The sequence below is a fragment of the Pipra filicauda genome, unplaced genomic scaffold, assembly GCF_003945595.2.
Source record: "Pipra filicauda isolate LSUMZ 115617 unplaced genomic scaffold, ASM394559v2 scaffold116_size3395265_pilon, whole genome shotgun sequence".
Lineage (NCBI taxonomy): Eukaryota > Metazoa > Chordata > Aves > Passeriformes > Pipridae > Pipra > Pipra filicauda.
In genome coordinates, this window is record NW_024103618.1 from 1,713,955 (window position 1) to 1,732,850 (window position 18,896).

General features: G+C 38.9%; 1 protein-coding gene across 2 annotated transcripts in view; it reads left to right on the plus strand.

Moving 5' to 3' along the window:
• The window catches only part of ATP10D (ATPase phospholipid transporting 10D (putative)), a 50,834-nt gene that overhangs the window by 14,787 nt on the left and 17,151 nt on the right, over positions 1 to 18,896 (plus strand). For both annotated transcript variants that reach the window (XM_027717706.2, XM_027717707.2), the window contains 12 exons: positions 1,191 to 1,395; positions 3,209 to 3,294; positions 4,490 to 4,596; positions 5,327 to 5,458; positions 6,252 to 6,379; positions 6,525 to 6,777; positions 9,914 to 10,149; positions 10,795 to 10,983; positions 13,014 to 13,626; positions 15,038 to 15,144; positions 16,039 to 16,165; positions 17,550 to 17,734. In XM_027717706.2, the coding sequence (XP_027573507.2) occupies positions 1,191 to 1,395; positions 3,209 to 3,294; positions 4,490 to 4,596; positions 5,327 to 5,458; positions 6,252 to 6,379; positions 6,525 to 6,777; positions 9,914 to 10,149; positions 10,795 to 10,983; positions 13,014 to 13,626; positions 15,038 to 15,144; positions 16,039 to 16,165; positions 17,550 to 17,734 (2,368 nt within the window). The remainder of the gene's footprint in view (positions 1 to 1,190; positions 1,396 to 3,208; positions 3,295 to 4,489; positions 4,597 to 5,326; positions 5,459 to 6,251; positions 6,380 to 6,524; positions 6,778 to 9,913; positions 10,150 to 10,794; positions 10,984 to 13,013; positions 13,627 to 15,037; positions 15,145 to 16,038; positions 16,166 to 17,549; positions 17,735 to 18,896) is intronic.

The following is an 18,896-nucleotide window of genomic DNA, read 5'->3' on the forward strand; positions in this document are numbered from 1 at the left end:
CTGTTTCTGTTTGAATAGAAAATGCAGCCCAAACCATACACCAGTCTGGATGACTGAGAAATGAAGACTGTGGAGAGTACATACTCCTCTCTTTAAACATTGCTGTTGGGTTAGTCCATGCAAGGCAGGAAACAAAGCAGTCACTGAGGGCAGTAATAGTTTTTACAAAAACCTACTCCAGACCTGTGCAGTCCTTGTAGCAGTCACTGTAGGTGTGTTTCATCCACCCACATTGCATTAGCCTGCTGCTGTGTGCCTCTGGCTAGCTCCTCAAGCACTCTTTGTTGCTTTTTACCCTGCATCCTGTTTACCGGTCTAAACTTCACTGTGTTTGCAATGAACTGCTGTGATTATACATTAAAGGAAAATTCTTAATCTCAGCTGAGAACACAACAGCAGCTATAAATGGAATGTTGAAAACGGTTCAAACTTACTTACTTCATGCCTGGATATTTCATACTAATAAAGAATTTCAACTCAATACTGACAAGCATGAGCTTTTATTGACTTCACTGAGTATTACAGAGTCTTACAGAGTATTACCTTCACAGAATCATAGAATGGTTGAAGGGACCTTAGAGATCATCTAGTTCTACCTCCTTGCCATGGGCAGGGACACCTTCCACTAGACCAGTTTGCTCAAAATCCCATCCAATCTGGCCTTGAACCTTACATTCAAAAATTAACAAAAAAAAAATACTTTAAAATTCTGTAAATACAAATATTTATATTCAGAGCATCAGTGAAGTTGTTGCTGAATATTCTTTCCTTACTGGTAAATATTTGTTATTTTGGGAGACAGACATTTTTGAAAGGCCTTATCGGAAGAGAATAGGCTGTTCTTGTTGCATAATTGCAAGAAAAAGTGAAGGCCCAAAGAGAAATACTGAAAACACTGTTTCCTTTCTTGGAATGATGAATATATAGGAAGCAAGTGTGTTGAATTTTAAATAGAGCTAAAATAATTCTCAGAGGGTGTCTTGAATGTAATTCCCAGAAAAATGGCTTGGACTCCAGAGTTGATTCTTTGTAATTATATTCAGCTTGAGCTGAATGCACTATCCTATCAGAGATTTTTAATGGTTGGAAGCATAAATAGTTGAGACATTTTCTAGTTCCAGTGTGTTTGTCTGAACTTTCAGATTAGATTATGCATTTGTAAAAAGTCACTGTTCTTCTGTGTATTTCAGGAAGGAGAAGAAATACATAGATGAATGCTGGAAAAATGTCAATGTTGGAGACTTCGTCCGACTTTCACGTAATGAAATCATTCCTGCTGACATGGTGCTGTTATATTCCAGTGACCTGGATGGGATCTGTTACATTGAAACAGCAGGCCTTGATGGAGAAACCAATCTGAAGCAGAGACAGGTGGTGAAAGGATATGCAGAGCAGGTGATAGTTGTGTGTTTCTAGTCACCTAAGAAAGTTGACAAGACAGATGGTCAATTAAAAAAACCCAATCAACTGAGCCCTCTACATTGCCTAATTCATGATAGCTCAGCAGTCCGCATCTGAAAACAAAGTTATTTGGTAACAGTTATAATTTGTTACTGGAAAAAATATTTATGTGTTCACCTAACCCTGAGAAAGACAGATCTATTTGAAGTAATGCAAGCCGGTGAAATTACCTATTCAGGTAAATGTCAAGAAGTCAAGTATGGTGCATAGCATGCTGTGGGTGAGAAATTTGAGTTTTTTAGAGGGGACTTCTGTGCTGTATAAAGACCTAAAAAGAAGAGCAGATATTATCTTCTCTTTCACTGTTTTTTTGTATTTCAAATATATTGTTACTCCATACAGTACTTTAATGTTATACCTAGCAGTCAAAATGTTGGAGACTGGCACAATAGGAAGGGGACAATATCAAAAGATGAAAGAATCGTGTCATTTCTGCAGTCTTCAGCACACTTGGTACTGAGTTCTGCTGCTGAAACACCATGCTGAAAACAATAGCGAGGAGACTCAGTGCTGTCTCCATAACAACAGACTGATTAGTCCTCTGGAGTTAAAATTACCTGAACTGCCTCTGAATTTTCAACAGTGGTGAGGAAGTGAGAAGTTGTCTCTAAGTCCCGTTACTTAGTGAGTCTGGTAATAACAAAGGCATGATGTGCTGTCCATGAGAGTTAATCAACTTCAGGTTAATACAGTGCAATACATCAATACAGAAAAACATAGTAAAAATTTTTTTAGCAAGCCAACAAAGTACTTGCTAATAATATGATGTCTTCTGAGTTTCAAATTCTACTTACAGGGTCGTGTTTTAAGCTCACAGTTGCTATTCTGCCAGTGTGAAACCACATGGTTGTGGGGGTACAGCCTTCTCAGAAACCTGTAATTATGCAGATGTATTCAGTAACACCTGTGAATCAGAGAATTATACCTGGGAGTTTGAAACTTTGAATTGTGTATTTGTTTTTTCTAAACAGTAGAACTTCCAAAGAGTTCTTTCCAAAGAGTTAGTGGCAGGTACTCAGTTTGGAAATGACTCAGTTATACCCGTGGCTAGCCTGTGTTATACTGGAGACTAGAGGCATAGTCATATGCCATTAACTGAAATTAAATTGCAACAGCAGGTAATTCCAAAAATAAGACCTTTTGGCTTTTCTCTTACATCTTGTCACGCTTCATTCTTACTAATACAGGATTTTGTTTTGCTTGGCTTTTCTCATTAACGTGTACCTCTGGCCTTTCATAACAGCCTTTTCTTTGGTACTCGTAAGTCTCAAACATCATTACAAAGTTGTACCTGCTTTCTTTGTGTTAGCACAAATAGCATCCTGGTCGTGGTACTAGGAAAAAAATGCCTGTGTGCAAGAAATACTGCTTGCAGAGAAGACAGTGCCTCTTCTTTTTCTTTTATTTTCCATATAATGAAAAAAACCTATGGGAAATCTCTTCCTTTTAGATGTTCTTATTGATTTTGTTGTTTTCTTCTTCCTTACTCTTCCACCCATTTTCTCCTTTCCAGTGCTCTCAGAATATCAGCAATGCAACTGATACTTGTCAGGGCTTGATATTTACTAGAAAGTCGTTCTATGATTTGTAAGTGATTTATGGAGGGTAGGAGACCATCAACACCACCCACAACCTACAGTTTCAAAGATAGCAATATCTGAACCTATGAGTTTATGATGTTTTTAAGTTCTGTCTCATTTTGTCTGAGTTCTGGTTTTGGAGGTTTTTTTTGTTCCTGTGGCTTTAGGTCTCTGAAATTGATCCAGAGGAATTTTCCAGTAGAATAGAGTGTGAAAGTCCTAACAACAACCTCAGTCGATTCCGAGGCTTTGTGTAAGTATGCTTGATGGCTCTTTAAACTACTGTCTTTTGCTTTGTCATTCTTACTAATTTTCAGAGAGTTTGTAATGTTTGCTTTAAAAAATAACAATATAGATAGAAATCAGTTTGCACTACTACCTTTCTGAGTGCAGCCCAACAGATAGAGCTCCAGAGGGGTTTTCTGAGCAGCAGATTGTGAACTGATGCTTTTTATTTTCTATTGAATATTTTTAACATCTTAGTTCAGGCTGTTTTGCAGTTGTGTATTTCATACTTGAAATAGCTGTTTCAAATCTACCCTTCATAATGTGTGACCTCTACAGTATTTGATCTGGAGCATGGCCTGATTGCAAAACTGCATTGCTCAGAATTGGAAATCAAAAGGACTGGCTTCCCTTCCTGCTCTGATTTGTTTTCTTTAACCATCAATCACTTGATAAAACTCCTTTTCACCAGTGTGCCTAGCTGTAGTTTTTTTGTCAGGTTTAGTTCATGATTAGGGTTAGGGTTTTTCTTCAGGGTTAGAGTTGGAAGGAACCTTAAGGAACTAGATGATCTCTAAGGTCTCTTCCAACCCCAGCCATTCTATGATTCTTACAGGTTTATGATTTTCTGTAGACAGTAGGAAAACAAAGTGCTGTTTTATGGGGTAACTGATTTTCAGGATTTGAGAGTTATGTCTATATTCTTCCCTTTGCATACTGACACATTAGATATTTGAGAAGATAAATAAATATATATAAATCTTAGTTTGAGGAAGCACCTTTACAGTGGGCCTGCCTGCACTGAAAGTATACCACAGGAGTGGTGATGCTCTCAATATGTTTAAAATGGAATTTTAAACATATTTTCTATTTTCTCCAAATTTTTTCTGATACTGGTAATCCAAGTAGAAGTTATAGGGTTTCAAACTTCCAGTGTTTGTCTTGGATCTCTTTTCAATAGTGTTGCCTACTTCTCATATGACAGCTGGCAAATTCTGGGCTTATAAACACAAGAAAATTGTAATGCAGTGCCTTCATACTTGGATTTTCAAGGGTGATCTGCTTGCATGTTACTCCATTCTTTTGAAAAGTCCTATCAGTAATGTCAGAATGGGGGTCAGTGACTAGCAGCTTCTTTGGGAAATCTACTCCCCAGTGGTTTTGAAAAGCCTGACTGTAACTGCTGGAGTCCTACAGCTGATGTGATGTGCTTTTTTTTACAGTGAGCATTCAAACAAGGATCGAGTGGCTCTCAGCAAGGAAAACTTACTCCTGCGAGGATGCACAGTAAGAAACACAGAAGCTGTTGTAGGCATAGTGGTTTATGCAGGTTAGTGAACCACCCTGGCTTTCACAGATTGCCTTGCACACAAGATGGTTATGTGCCCTAAAAAACAGTATCGTGCAAAGTGGAATTGGAAGAGTAAAAGCTTGAATCCAGCAAAAGGCAGCTGTAGCTAGAAATGTTAAGAACTCATGTCTGGGGGAAGTTTGCTTCTGATTTAACAATGTAAAAAACTGATATGCCTAATTATTACTGGAAGAACAGACCTGTTGTGTGTGAACAGGCCCTTGTCCTTAACTATTAGTTGCAATGGTAAACCCAGGTTTTGAAGTGAACGTGGAAATGCTTGGCTTGCTTAGGATTTTTTTCTTATCTGAAACTGAAGCTACTGCTGTTCTTCAGTGTTCTGCATCAAAGACAGAGGTTTTTAAACTAATCAGTATGATGTATCCAGCCAGATAGTTGTAACAGAGGTGTAGGATTTTGTAGAAAACACTAGAAATAATATAGAGGGATCAAGAATGAGGTTGTTTCTATAGGAAGGAACATTAGTGACAAAAGGTAATGTACACATGACAGATTTTGATTTAGCTTGTTCAGTTTTCTTCACAACAAAATTCATGCATTGTATAAGAAATTAATTTGTTCGTATTTATAATCACTGTTCAAATATTTGTCAATAGAAATATTCTGTTTCCCAGAGCTTTAGAAATATAAAGCACTTGTGGTTCTGATACCTGTCATCAGAGAATTTCAACCTGTTTTTTGGTTGCAGGTCATGAAACCAAAGCCATGCTGAATAACAACGGCCCTCATTACAAGCGCAGTAAATTGGAAAGAAAAGTGAACACTGATATTCTTTGGTGTGTTCTACTTCTAATTTTGATGTGTTTAACTGGAGCAATGGGTAAGTGAGAATCACCAGACTCCTACTATTTTCCTCTTTCAGCTTAGTGTTTTATTTTGGAGTTGATTCATTTTGTCAGTCTTTATCCATGTGTAATTCCCTAAAAATTGGGGATGCTGCCAGGTTTTATTTCATGTTGTCATATTTAATCTGGGATGTGGTCAAGAAGTATATTTCTGATGTGAGTTCTTAGGTCTGGAACCTGTTTCTCTGGTTGATTTCTCTTTTCTCTCACTACTGCTCTGCAGAACTCCTACTTTCTCTTGGTATTTTTCAGATAATGTGTGATGTACACATTGAGGTGAGACCTAGCGTGACTAGAGTTGTAATTATCTGATATTTTAGGGATTGATTAAATGGTGACCTTGAGTGTATCTAAACATACTAACTTTTCTGACAGATCATAAAGGTGTTTAAAATATGTTTAAAAATACTTCTTTAGACTATACTTAATAATGATGACATGTTCACAGGTAGACTAAAACCTGAACAAGCAAGGATAGCAATTAATTGCCAGAGGGGGTTTTTTGGGGAAAAGAAGTGTTTGTGAAGTGTAGTTACTATTTCCTTAGTTCTGAGATATGCTGTATAGATGTGCTGTTGATAGAAATGCATGTAAGGTATTTCTTCTATGCATTGATATTTGGGTTCCTGTTGAAGAAAAAAATAAGAAAGAAAATGGTAGTTTAAAAGCCTAGAAAGGACTGCAGAGTGTAACAGGTACCACAACGACCCTGAACTGTGATACAGTTTACATACAACTGACTCACTTTATCTTGTTCTTGTTTTCAAGGCCATGGAATTTGGTTAACTAGGTATTCGGAAATACCTTTTATGAACATCCCCAAGCCAGATGGGAAATCGGTTCCTCCAATATTAGCAGGGTTCTATATGTTCTGGACGATGATAATTTTATTACAGGTAACTTTAGTCTGCTTTGAACATGGGTCATATTCTGATCTCATTTATACCCTTGAGTAACTCTTCGTCTTCAGTAGAGCTGCTTTATATTTGTAACTGGCCAAAGACTTTGGTTTTATTTAATCTCCATGTTTTATTTTGGCAGGTCTTGATCCCAGTTTCTCTCTATGTTTCAATTGAAATTGTCAAATTGGGACAGATCTATTTAATACAGAATGACATTGATTTTTACCATGAGAAAACAGATTCAACTATTCAGTGTCGAGCACTGAATATTGCTGAAGACCTTGGCCAGATTCAATATATCTTCTCTGACAAGACTGGAACCCTCACTGAAAATAAAATGGTTTTTCGGAGATGCAGCATTGCAGGACAGGAGTATTGCCATGAGGAAAATGGTAAGACACTAAACCTGTGTTCACATGGGTCATTTTTCCAACATGATACCATTTTGATACCATGAATGTAATATCCTTTACTTGCTCTGGAAGAAATCATGACTACTATGTTTTGTTTCTCTCCTTGAAATATTCAGAACCCAGAACACTGGAAAATTGCCCATCTAGTCTTTCCTATCTTTTTTTTTTTCCCCCAACTAGAGTGCCAGTGCTTAAGTAGCATTTTAGGGTTTAAACATACTGTTGACTGACATAGCAGTGTACCAGCTTTATATAGTATATCTTAAGGCTGCAATTCAACATACTTTTGCCCTTGAGGATACAGTAACATAAATGAATTACATGCTTAACAGTATTAATACATTACTTAACAGTAATTTTAAGGTACAGGTCAATCACGTGTGTCCATATGTGTGTTAATGCTGCAAAGATAAGTACCTCCATCAAAAATGACTGTTGTATTCTTACTTATATCTTACACACACCTGTTTATTGTTAGCCAAAAAGTTACCAGGTGGTGTTAACAGATAGTTGCTATCTTATTGTCTAAAATTGTACCATCTTTCAGTATACATAGCATGAGAGCCAGCTTGAAGCCTTATGGGAGCCAGGAGAAGATACAACTCCAGACACAAAAGAAAACTGGGCAGAGTGACACGAATTATTTAATTAGCTATTTTATTAATTATATAAAACCACAAAGTTTTTATTGCGGTTACCATGTGTAAGTACTAGCGGCTGCAGACCTTTGCTCTTTTGCTTGTGGGCAATGCAAGCATTCCATATGAGATCAAAGGGGAGGTGCTGACAGGTGGACATGTGAAGCACAGCTGTGTATTAAACCCCCTTTGTGGTATTGGTGGGTTTGCTGCCAGATAGAGCTGCTCACAACTGCGAGCAAAAGGCACACCCTGCTGGCCACAGCAGTGAATCAGTTCAGCCCTCCTTTTGTCACAGGACCAGATGGTTGCAAACAAATTTTACAGCAATTTCTGCACATATTTTGAAAATGTCGTGGTGTGGCTGTCCAGATAATTCTTTAGCTTTGCATGATTGTAGTGGGAAGGATGACTACAGCAAAGTGAGAAAAAAATATTTTTAAGTCTCAAACTTGGTGAATGAACAACTTAGATAAGAAGTAGAATGTATTTTCAGAGCATTTCCTATAGGAAGGAAAAGTATTTCAGAAGAGAAACCAAGCAGTAGTGTGAATGATGCAACTGTAGCTGATTCAGGTCTCAGTGTGCCAGGAAAAGTATGTCTACATGTGCTTCTCTATGTAGTTCACATAGAGTTATCTTCCAAAATTATTAGTGTGTTAGTTATGTTCATAATTATTTCCTCCTGCACCCTGGTTTTTTCCTGGAGAATAAGCTTAGGTTTCTTCCTAACAAATTAGAAATTATATGAGCCCTGAAAATCACTTTATGAAACCTTGGTAGGTCCTGTGGTTTAGCCCTGCTTTGTATTTGTTCAGTTGCATAGAGCTGCTGCTTGCAAGGCTCCTGCTACACATGGTAAGAGTTGCAGTGCAACACAGTACAGTCTTTTGCATACAAGCCACCTAGTCTGGACATTTATCTCTGTTTATATCTATGACCCAGGGTAATGGGAGCACATGAGGGAAGCACACAACAGCAATGCCTGTGATTCAGTATATAGTCCTCCACATAGGTGCCCCCATGCAGTGTTCTCTCTAAAGTAACACGTGCCTCTTGCACCATGGCAGTAGAGCAGTGTGGTTTTACAAGAGGTGCCACATGTTACTTCAGACAGAGCATGCAGTTCTTCTCAACAGCCTAGAAGCATAATGGAATGGGCATGTTGTCCAAACCTGCCTCTGCAAAATAAGTCACTGGTGTTGCTTTCTAGTAAAAGGTATCAATGCCTCATATGGGATATTGTATTTGGTAGTTGTGGAGAGCCACAGTTTGTTACATTCCCATCTATCTGTTTTTTGAAAGAATTACATTACTAATTTCATGTTGACAATAGGGAGATGGCCTCCCAAGGGAGGTGTAAGCTCTGGTCTCTCTGCTTTCCTTGGCTCATCAGAATGGCAAGATGAGAGGATTCTTTCATTTATGTTCCAGAAACAGAAGACAACAGAAAATATGGAAAACCTAACAGGGTAGCAAATCTGGTACCTCATTTCTGGAACATAGCTAAGGTCCTGTGCTTTGCTAGGAGGAAAAGGACTCACAAGTGACATAACAAACCTATTTCCATCTCATTTTGAGCAACAGAGCTGGGGACTGAACTGTGGATAGGTTTTATGTTTACATAAAACAGAATAATATTACAGTTTTCACTTTTTCCTGTACAGTAGCTACCACTTGAAATAAGAAAGAAATAGGGAATTAGAGGTGTTGCTGGATAAGTCTGTGTGTTAATGTTTTGTTTTTCCTAGGATGCCATTGTTTGTATTCATACTTCAATGAAATAAATACGCAACACACAGTCCTCAAAACAATTTTTCCATGCTGTCTGTGGATTTTAGGTACTGAACTGTTAGTGTATGCTCATTGCATGCTGTTTTCACAGTGAGAGGTAAAACGTTGAAACCTGAATAGTGTACACTGATCCAGTGCTTTCTGGATTCAGATTTCAACTTGTGACATGTCATCAAACACTATTTGAGAGCTCCAGTGTAAACACTGGGGTATGTTCTTGATCAAGCACATGATAGCATAGGAGTGTTTCCAGTTGCTATAGTGGTTCTTTACAGCACTGACCTTCCTATCTAGATTCGTGGGGCATAGAACCGCATTTATATCTGTGGTGCAGTTGCCCTTCACTTGAAGACTATTATTTGTTTCCCATCAGTGTGCCCTTCTGAAGACTGTGTAACTCCAGGTAATTTTATTGTTTCCATGTGACACATTGTCTAGAAACCTCATCATTCTTGCTTCCTCTTCTGGATTCGGTCCAGTGGAATAGTGCTCTCGAAGTGCAGTGTCCCAAACAGGAAGTCAGTGTGATTGATGGCTTCTTACAGGTTGTAGATTAATGGTGGATTATTCTTAACTATATATTAAATTCCTTATTTTAAAATTTCGGTTCCTGAACCTTTAGGCAGTGTTTTAGACAAGTTTCTTTTTGCTCATGGAACAATAATTTTGTTTCCCTTTCTTAGCAAAGAGGTTGGAATCCTATCAAGAGATGGATTCAGAGCATGAGGATTCGGTTGATTGTCAGTGTGGCTCTGCAACACATATGTCAAAATGGCAGAGGCACAACTGCAGAGCTGTGTGTGAACCTTTGAACAGAAAGTCTTTGAACCAGTTGTCTGGTAGTTACCCTGCATTCATAAGGGAAGATGGAGCAGGTGATGGTCCCCACTCAGGACACATGGCTTTCAGCAGTCCCATTGTAAGTAAAAGCTGTTGGGTTTGATGCTAAATTTCTGAAGTAACTCATTAGGGATTATCTTTTTACCCTCATTTGATCAAGAGTACTTGTCATTTAAGAAATCCCCTCTCTCTCCCCTCAAAATCAGAGCCTGTCATGATGGCTTGGCAGCATCCTATTTGCACCTGACATTGCAGATACTCATTGAATCATGAAGGTGTATGCTTTGGTTCTTGCTGCTGTGAGTCCATGACCACTCCAGATGAAATTGCCAACTTCATCTTAATAACAGTTTGTTCTTTTATTTTAAGAAGTTTCTAGAATTTTCTTTTGTTTTTAATAGGAAATATCTAGATGATCAATATTTATTTGAGGTTATGAGAGGCAAAAACTCTGCTTCTGTACCTGAAGGTGTCTAAATAGTATTCATCATACTTAATCTCTGTAGAAGTGTCTGTAAACTAAGACCTTACTGTTTACCTCTTTGGGCATGAAGTTTTCCATTTTCAATAGACTAGCATAAGGCAGTGAAAGCGCCAAAGTGTTTCTCTGTTTCCTAACTTAGCACGGGAGGGAAGTTGTTTGTTCATTCTTCTGTAACTGATTTAATCTTCAGAGACTGAGATTAATTTTATAACCTATTGGACATTGTTTATTTCATAATAGGAAACAGATGTTATACCAGACACACAGCTGCTGGAGAAGTTCAGTCAAATTTCTTTTCATTCCTATCAAAAGTCAGAAGAAGCTAGCAGCAAGTTATCTTTGGAGACAATGTATATCACTGACTTCTTTCTTGCTCTGGCAATCTGTAATACTGTTGTGGTTTCAGTCCCCCATCAGCCACGTCAGAAGGTAAGAAGGCTTCACTTTTGGCTATTTGGCCATATTTACAAATAACCAAGCTCCATTTTGGTTTGATTACAAAAGGAAGAAAACAATTAACTGACAATAAAAAAATTATCCTTTTATCCTCTTAGTTTGCCCTGTTAGAAAAAGAAGGGAATTACTGTAAAGTTACAGAGTGCAATGAGTTAATGTATAAAACAATGTTGGTAACTTGGCTTCCATCTTTTTGTTTCTGTGTATAGACTGTTCATAACTTTTACAAGACAAATTTTGAGATTGAATTGCCATTGTAACTTTTTTCTATAATCTGGGTTTTTTTCCTAGATATGGGCATAGCTTCCTTTAAGAATACACCAACACTTAGGCTACCTTTACAAATAGGTTACTCTTGGCTGAAAGATAGGAATAATCTCAGGAGATTCCCAGAATACTGGAACTAAGAACACTCTTCCCTGTTCCCTGACTATTCAAATAGAGCTTCAACAAAAATATGAAGATCAATTTTTTAAGTATATTAATCTGAAGAAAAAATGCTTTACATTGTGACATAAACTGGTCTCACCTTGAATTGACGGTGCATTTGCTAGATTGTCCTGCTTCAGTAATCTGGAGTGACTACTCGTTGTTTTCAGAGCACACAATCTAACTTTATATTTAAAGATACTACTATTTTTTTCAAATCTTTGGTTTTTTTTCAGGGTGGGATTTTCATAACCCCATTTTTTACCAGTTTTGACTGTGTTGCAGGATAATTCTCAAGTTCAGCTTCGATTTCCTTCCCCCATTCTTTGGTGATTTCCATTTGTTGACTTTGTCTTTTGAAAAAAATATTAATGGCACGTGAAGGACTAGATTTTTGTGTCTATCTAGGCAGTGAACCTACAATGATGGCTGGAGACATTCCCAAAACATATCCTGTAGGGTATGAAGTACCTCCTGTGTATAAATAAGCCTGGTATTTTACTGTGCTTCCAAGCATTCCCAGAAAGTGTCATAGGAAGCCTAGAGGCCCATGTGTGGATGAGGCACCTGAGTTCATAGTTTATAGTTAGCTATTCCTTAAATGTGATGAAGAAAAATATACAGGTGAGAGTGTACAGGTAATATTCAGAAATATTCGGAGGTATTTCTGAATAACTTGCTAGCAGAGTAGAAGATCTCCAAGCACTGGTAGGAAGGTTGAGAAGAGCAATGTGGCACGAGGTTTCTGAGTTCACAATTAGAGAATGAATGAAAGAGCTCAAGGCAAGAGCAAATTTCAGTGTCGCGTTAGGGAGGGGCGATGTTCCTTGTCTCTATTTCCATGATGTTGAGCGGAGACACATTACAGCTTGCTGGAATGGTGGTAGAACTGAAGCCAGAGTCTGTCCTTAATTTATGCTTTTCAGTGGCAAAAGAACATGTTTTCTGGTAACTCATTCTTAGCTTTTCAACAGCAGTGACAAAGGAGTCAGCCTTGCATGCCTTGTTCCTCTGTTGTAAGCTGTCAGCTTACTAACTGTTCTAAGTAACAGAAAGCCAATTATTTTGTAACATTGAGGAAAGAGGAACTGACCTTTAATTTAAAACATTGAAAAAGTATTGATAAGGTACTGTGTTTCTAGCAATTCTTGTAGCTAGTTACTGTGAGGGGTATGGAGTTGGTTTATTCCTCACAAATATCTTCTAATTCAGAACAAGGATTAAAGTGTTCAGTTCAGTTTGCCACAACTTTTAAAAGTTACAATGTCATGCTAACTCTTTTCGTTACTGAAAGTTTTAAAAAGATGTATTGTGTAGAGTCATGAATCAAACTTGAAACACATCCAGTTTTCAGACCTGAAGTGTTTTTACAGCTTACAGGAGCTGTTTAGTGTACTCGTGTGTTTATATGTTTAGTTGAACTGCCCATCTTTAATACAGGCAGTCAAACTTGTGGTAAATTTTAAAATACTGCATTCATTAAGAAACATACATAGTTTGTAAGCTGTCCTTCTTTAATATAATAAAATATGAAGAATTTAACGTAAATGCTTTTTCTAACTATTCTTTTCCAGATGAGACTCTCTTCACTGGGTAGGATGCCTATTAAATCGCTTGAGGATATCAGGCAAATGTTCCAGAGGCTGTCAGTCCGGAGACTGAGTTCCTCCCCACTTCCAAGTGTGAAGGAGTCATCATCTGAAAGCCCCAATAGTTTTGTGAGAAAACTGTCTATTTTCAGAATGAAACTGGCCTCACCTGCTTTAGATGGAGCTGCTCAAAGGGCTGGTGAACCTCACAATACTGACAGCCCAGAAAATTCCCAAGTGCCTCAGGAACTAGATATGGTGAATGGAGCTGGCTGTGAACCCAACAGTGCTGTGTCATCTATTGAGTTATCTCCCTTACCTAAACTATGTTATGAAGCCGAGAGTCCGGATGAAGCTGCTTTGGTTCACGCTGCCAGGGCTTATAAATGCGTTTTACAGTCTAGGACTCCAGATCAAGTAACTGTGGACTTTGCAGGTCTGGGATCTTTAACGTTTCAGCTTCTGCATATCCTGCCTTTTGATTCACTGCGGAAAAGGATGTCAGTGGTGGTTCGGCATCCGGTCTCCAACAAAGTGGTGGTGTACACAAAAGGCGCAGACTCAGTCATGATGGATTTGTTGAGAACTGCATCTGAAGGTATCCATAGAACTCGTAATTCTTTGCTCACCTTGTACATTCTTCAGTACAGGTGAAAGATGGCATGATTCATGAGAGGAGACAAGTGAGCAAGCAGAAGTATTATCTGTGAACAGTTCTTGTGGGGAGCCCGGAAAGGTAGCATTGCATGTCACCTAGATATATCTGTGCTGTGTGCTGGTGTGGGAACTGCAAAGAGAGAAGCAACTGTTAATCAAAGGGTTTAGTGGTGTCTTAAGGAGACCCTTTGGAGCCAACTGAAGTATTTCCAATTGCAAAGTAAGGTGATCTGCATGAGTTGGCTTCTGCTACACAGTGAGTGGTGTTTATTAGAATGAGATACTCTCTAGCCTTTACCTATGTTAGCGTTTCTCAACTTTTGGAGAGAGGTGTCAGGAGCAGATGTCAGCTCTCAGTGCGTTTTGATTTTTTTTTCCTCAGCCACTCATTATTTCTGTGTTTCTAGATGTAATAATAATATCTGCTGGGCCCTGTTGTGTGGAGGTAAATGTTTCTGAATGGGCCACAGGAGGGATGCACCATGCACGTTGTTTAAGCTCTGACTTATTCATACACCATAGCAAATGGTCACTGATTTTTAACTGAAGGGAGTAAAGAGAAAATATTACCTGTGTATATTAGAAATAAATACCTAAGTATATTTAAGTTCAGAAGATGTTCCAAGGTGGTGGTGGGGTTTGTTTGTTTTTATGGTTTGAAAAGTAATATAAAGGAATTATATTTAAAGGCTTGCTTTCTGCAAAAGGAAGTTTGGTTTGTATGATGCATAAGGAAGAGGAATGTTTCCAGTTTCAAGAGTGGATTTTAACTTGCCCAACATAAGCCATCTAAAGTTTAGACAAAAAGCCTCTGTAGGCCATGGGACAGATACAATACCTCCAAAATCTTTCATCTTACTAGGGGAGTAATTTCATTCTTGAGGTGCCTCTCCTTACTTTGTTTCTCAAGGTAAACTTGGAACCTAACTTTTGCATCTCCGAAGTTAGGTGAATTGAATGCCTGTCTGAATAGTGCACCCCTTAACAGTTATTTTTATCAAAGCTTTTCAGTAACTGCCCTTTTGGGTCCCTCCCACTAGACCAGTGACAGTAAAGCTTCTTGAGTATTTGTGGCCCAGTTCATTTTAGAAAATAATTTTTTTTAGAAAAAGATTTTGATACAAAGCAAAGACGTATCAGTACCAGATGGGTTCATCTGCATTGCTTGTGCAGACTGGTGCACTGCATGCTCACTATAGAGACAGCACATGGTGCAAACATGAAGATACATTCATAGTTAAAAGTTTAAACATTTTGGTGTTTTAAGAATGTATTTAGACCTTCAAAATTTTCCACAAAATTTAGCCTAAACAAACATGTTTAATTTGCTTTCTCTTCTTTTTGTGTGATAGCATGTACTAATAATTCAGAAGTTGAAGAGAAGATTAAAGAGAGAACTCAGCAGCATTTGGATGACTATGCCAGAAGAGGACTGCGCACTCTGTGTATTGCTAAGAAGGTATTCCTTTTAATACATACTTTGAAGAATGTTTGCAGTCTGTGACCAGCCTGAGAGGTATCACCAGTGGAGCAAACATCACAGCTTCTAAACAGATTCTTCCATTGCCCCACTTTGTTTATCCTTATGTTCTTTCAGAAGGAATCTGTAAGATAACCCAGATCAGTTCCTGACTTCTGTTGGATTGCCATAGTTGTTGTCAATTTAGGATCAAGCAGCTTAACAGCCCAATTATGAAACAGGGGTTGTTAAATACTCTGATTTTTCTTTAAGAGTCCTAAGCAGACCTCCTTGTGCGAATCTTACCCTGTTTGGAATTTCAGGCACAGAAAACAAATTAAGTCACACCTGTTTTATTGGATGTCACAAACAGTTTGCAAAGTTACAAACTTTAGATGCACAACTTAAGTGATGTTTTGAGATTCCACTTTAAATTCAAAGCTGATCAGAAGTAAATTTCCTTAGGGATTGAAACAGGCAAGAAGCCTCTTTACAAAGCCTTATGTAAAGTGAAAGAACAGGCTGTGTAGTTGCGCAGTCATCGAGCTGTACTCAGCTGTGCAGTGGTTCTGTGGCTGTCTCAGTGCTGCAGTTAAAGAGCAGTAGGGAGAGAATACTGTGTCCACGGACTGCTACCTTCCGTCTAAGTGGAAATCTGGCAGGCAGCTCCAGGAACCCGCAGGGTCCCAGTGAGTAGGCTGGGTAAGTAATCTAACTCTCTGAACACCCTACTAAATCCAGGGACATGTTGGAGCACATGTCAGAGCAATGCTCTGCCAGGGGCTGCACTTCTAGGCTCAGGATGTGGGCAGCAGAAGTAACCACGAGAACACTTCGAGGCACCATTGAAAACACAGTATAGATACATGCCGGATGTTTTCTCTCCCTGTGTAGGTGATGAGTGATGCAGAATATGCAGAGTGGTTAAATCATCATTTTTTAGCAGAAACCAGTATTGACAACAGGGAGAAGCTGCTGCTTGAATCTGCCACGAGGCTTGAGACAGAACTAACTTTGCTCGGTATGTAGAAAATGCTATAACCCCCAGGAAACAGCTTATGATGTTCATAATTGGAATTTGCTTGTAGAGAGCTGTGCTAATCTCAATTTGTGTAACACATAGCTTTCTACAGACCTAGAATTTATTGTCACTCCTGAATTTTCATAGATCTCACTAGTAAATTTGTACTAGTAAAACACTCTGAAGACAGTTGGTACTCTCCTGTTGTTTGTAAAGGGGAAACATTTTTTTACTGATTTTTTTTTTTTTAATCATTACTATTGTATTTTTCTGTGTTCACTAGAGTTTTTAAATATCATTTTAATAAGCATATGAAATGATAATAACAAATCACAGGCCTGCCTATGCAAACATTCAGAGATATCCCACTTCTGGATGTGTTTTCCATCAGTGTTGCATTTGTGGCACAGCAGGTATACTTGTGCTGTGTCCTCCTGTAATAATATGGAGCTGGGAAGTCAGGCATGCTTCTGCAGGAACCATTCTTCTGAAGGTCATTCAGCTGTGCAGAAATGAAATAAAAAATGTTTCAAAAGGTGTGTAAAAGGGCAACTGCAGACTCGCAGTAAAGGCAGCTCATGCTAGAAGCTAGAAGCTGAAGAGAGAAGCTGTGTAAAAAGGTGTTACTTCCCTCATTTTGTGCCATATCTGCTTAGTGCAAATGCCATAAACCTTGATACTAAAAAGAGTTCTGGAATTACTGGCTTCAGTTTCTGGAGAGAAGCCAGAGGAGTGCTGCAAACTGATGTCATTTTAAGGATATCCAGGTACCCTTTGGCACTAAAGCCAGCAGAGAGAAGTCTAGCTGCTGTGGGGTCCTGCTGTCCTGCAGGCCAAAGCATTTTTTTTGCTTGTGTCTCTGGTGTGACAGTAACCAGTATGGGTTGGCCCTAACGTTAAATGGAAGTGAGAACACGGATGTTAAATGGCTTCATACAGCCAAGATGCTTGCTTAATCTCACTCTCCCTCCCTCCCTCCCTCCCTTAATCACTCACTCCCTCCCCTCTGTCCCTCCCTCCCCCCAGCTCCTTCAATCCCACCCTCCCCCATCCCCCCCACCTTCCTCATTCTCTCCCCTGCCCTTAATCCCTTAATTCAACCCACCCTCCCTCTCTGCATCCTTCCCCCCTTGCATCCCTCCCCCCTCCCACCCTCTCTTAATTCCATTTTCCCTCCCTCCCTTAATCCCCTAATCCCACTCTCCCTCCTGCCTTCACTCCTCCCCCTCCCTTCCTCTCTCCCCATCTCGCTCCCATTTTCAAGCATTTCACAGTAGGGTGTCTAGTTTTGGATGTGGGTACGCAGAGAACCATCTTGTCCTGTCACTCTTGCAGCATTTTGGAAATAACAGCAGCACTAATCCTTCTGCTTGTCTAAATTAAGGTGCCACTGGCATTGAAGATCGCCTGCAGGAGGGTGTTCCGGACACGATACAGGCATTACGGAAAGCGGGAATAAAAATATGGATGCTGACAGGTGACAAGAGAGAGACAGCTGTCAACATTGCCTATGCTTGTAAGCTGCTGGAACCAGATGACAGAATCTTCAGTCTTAAATCACAAAGTAGGGTGAGTGGAAAATTAGATTTTCTTCTCTGGTGAAAAATTCTGTTAGGCTGTACCACAGGACAATATAGAGAAACAAAATGTTCTCTGCTTTCTCAACCAAACAAAGACAGCATGATTTCTTGGAACATGAAAATACTGGAAAACTAATGGTTTCCTTCCATGTGGGTAACATGTGAAATCTTTTCTATGCATGTAACATTTGTTTCTTTATATACAGTCCCTAAATTATGATTAATTATTTCAATTAAGACTGCTTAATTTCCCGCTGTGATAAGTTAGGGTGTTAACAAGGCCCCAGGTTGTGCCAGGGGAAGTTTAGGTTGGATATTAGGAAAAGTGTCTTCACCGAAAGGATTGTCAAGCATTGGAACAGGCTGTCCAGGGAAGTGGTTGAGGCACTGTCCCTGGAGGTGTTTAAAAGGTGTGTAGGTGTGGTGTTGAAGAACTTGTTTTAGTGGTGGACATGGCAGTGTTAGGTTTATGGTTGGACTGGATAATCTTAAAGCTCATTGTCAACCCAAATGATTGTATGATTCTATGTTATTAGACATTTCAAATGGCTGTGAGTTGTAGCATATTAGCAGTATGAGAATTACTGTTAGGCAAATTCTAATGAATTAAGTTTTATGTTGCTTTTTGTAATACTTGCCTTCAGCCCTGGTTGTCTCGCAAAGATATAGAAGGAATAATCTCATTGAAGTACATTGCACACAATTCAAACTAATCTGTCAACACTTTTATCAGAGAAAAAACCACCTTCTCCCTCACAACCCAGTAATTGAATTGTGTGATAAAGAGTGGTTAAAAATGCTGGTTTGGATAGCAAGTTTAATCCTACTTCATCGTTTCATCCTCTTGTGGTTGCTTATAAGAAGCTGGTTTTCAGTTGATTTTTATCAATTTTGGATTGCTTACCAGAGAGATTGCTGGTAAAGCCAATGTATGAAATGTCCCTCCTCAGAGCAGCCATAAAACCTGAGGCTTCTCCAAAATGTGGAGGACTTTTCTAAGATCTTTCATTTTTCTTTGTTTCTCTTAAGAGAAACACGGTACTTAAGAAATGTAGTTTGTATTTCTTAAGAGGCCATAAAAGATAGTGTGGCAAGTAGTAACTGGGGGGAAAATAAAGTGAAAAATAAAGGATGTTAATGCAGTTGTGTTT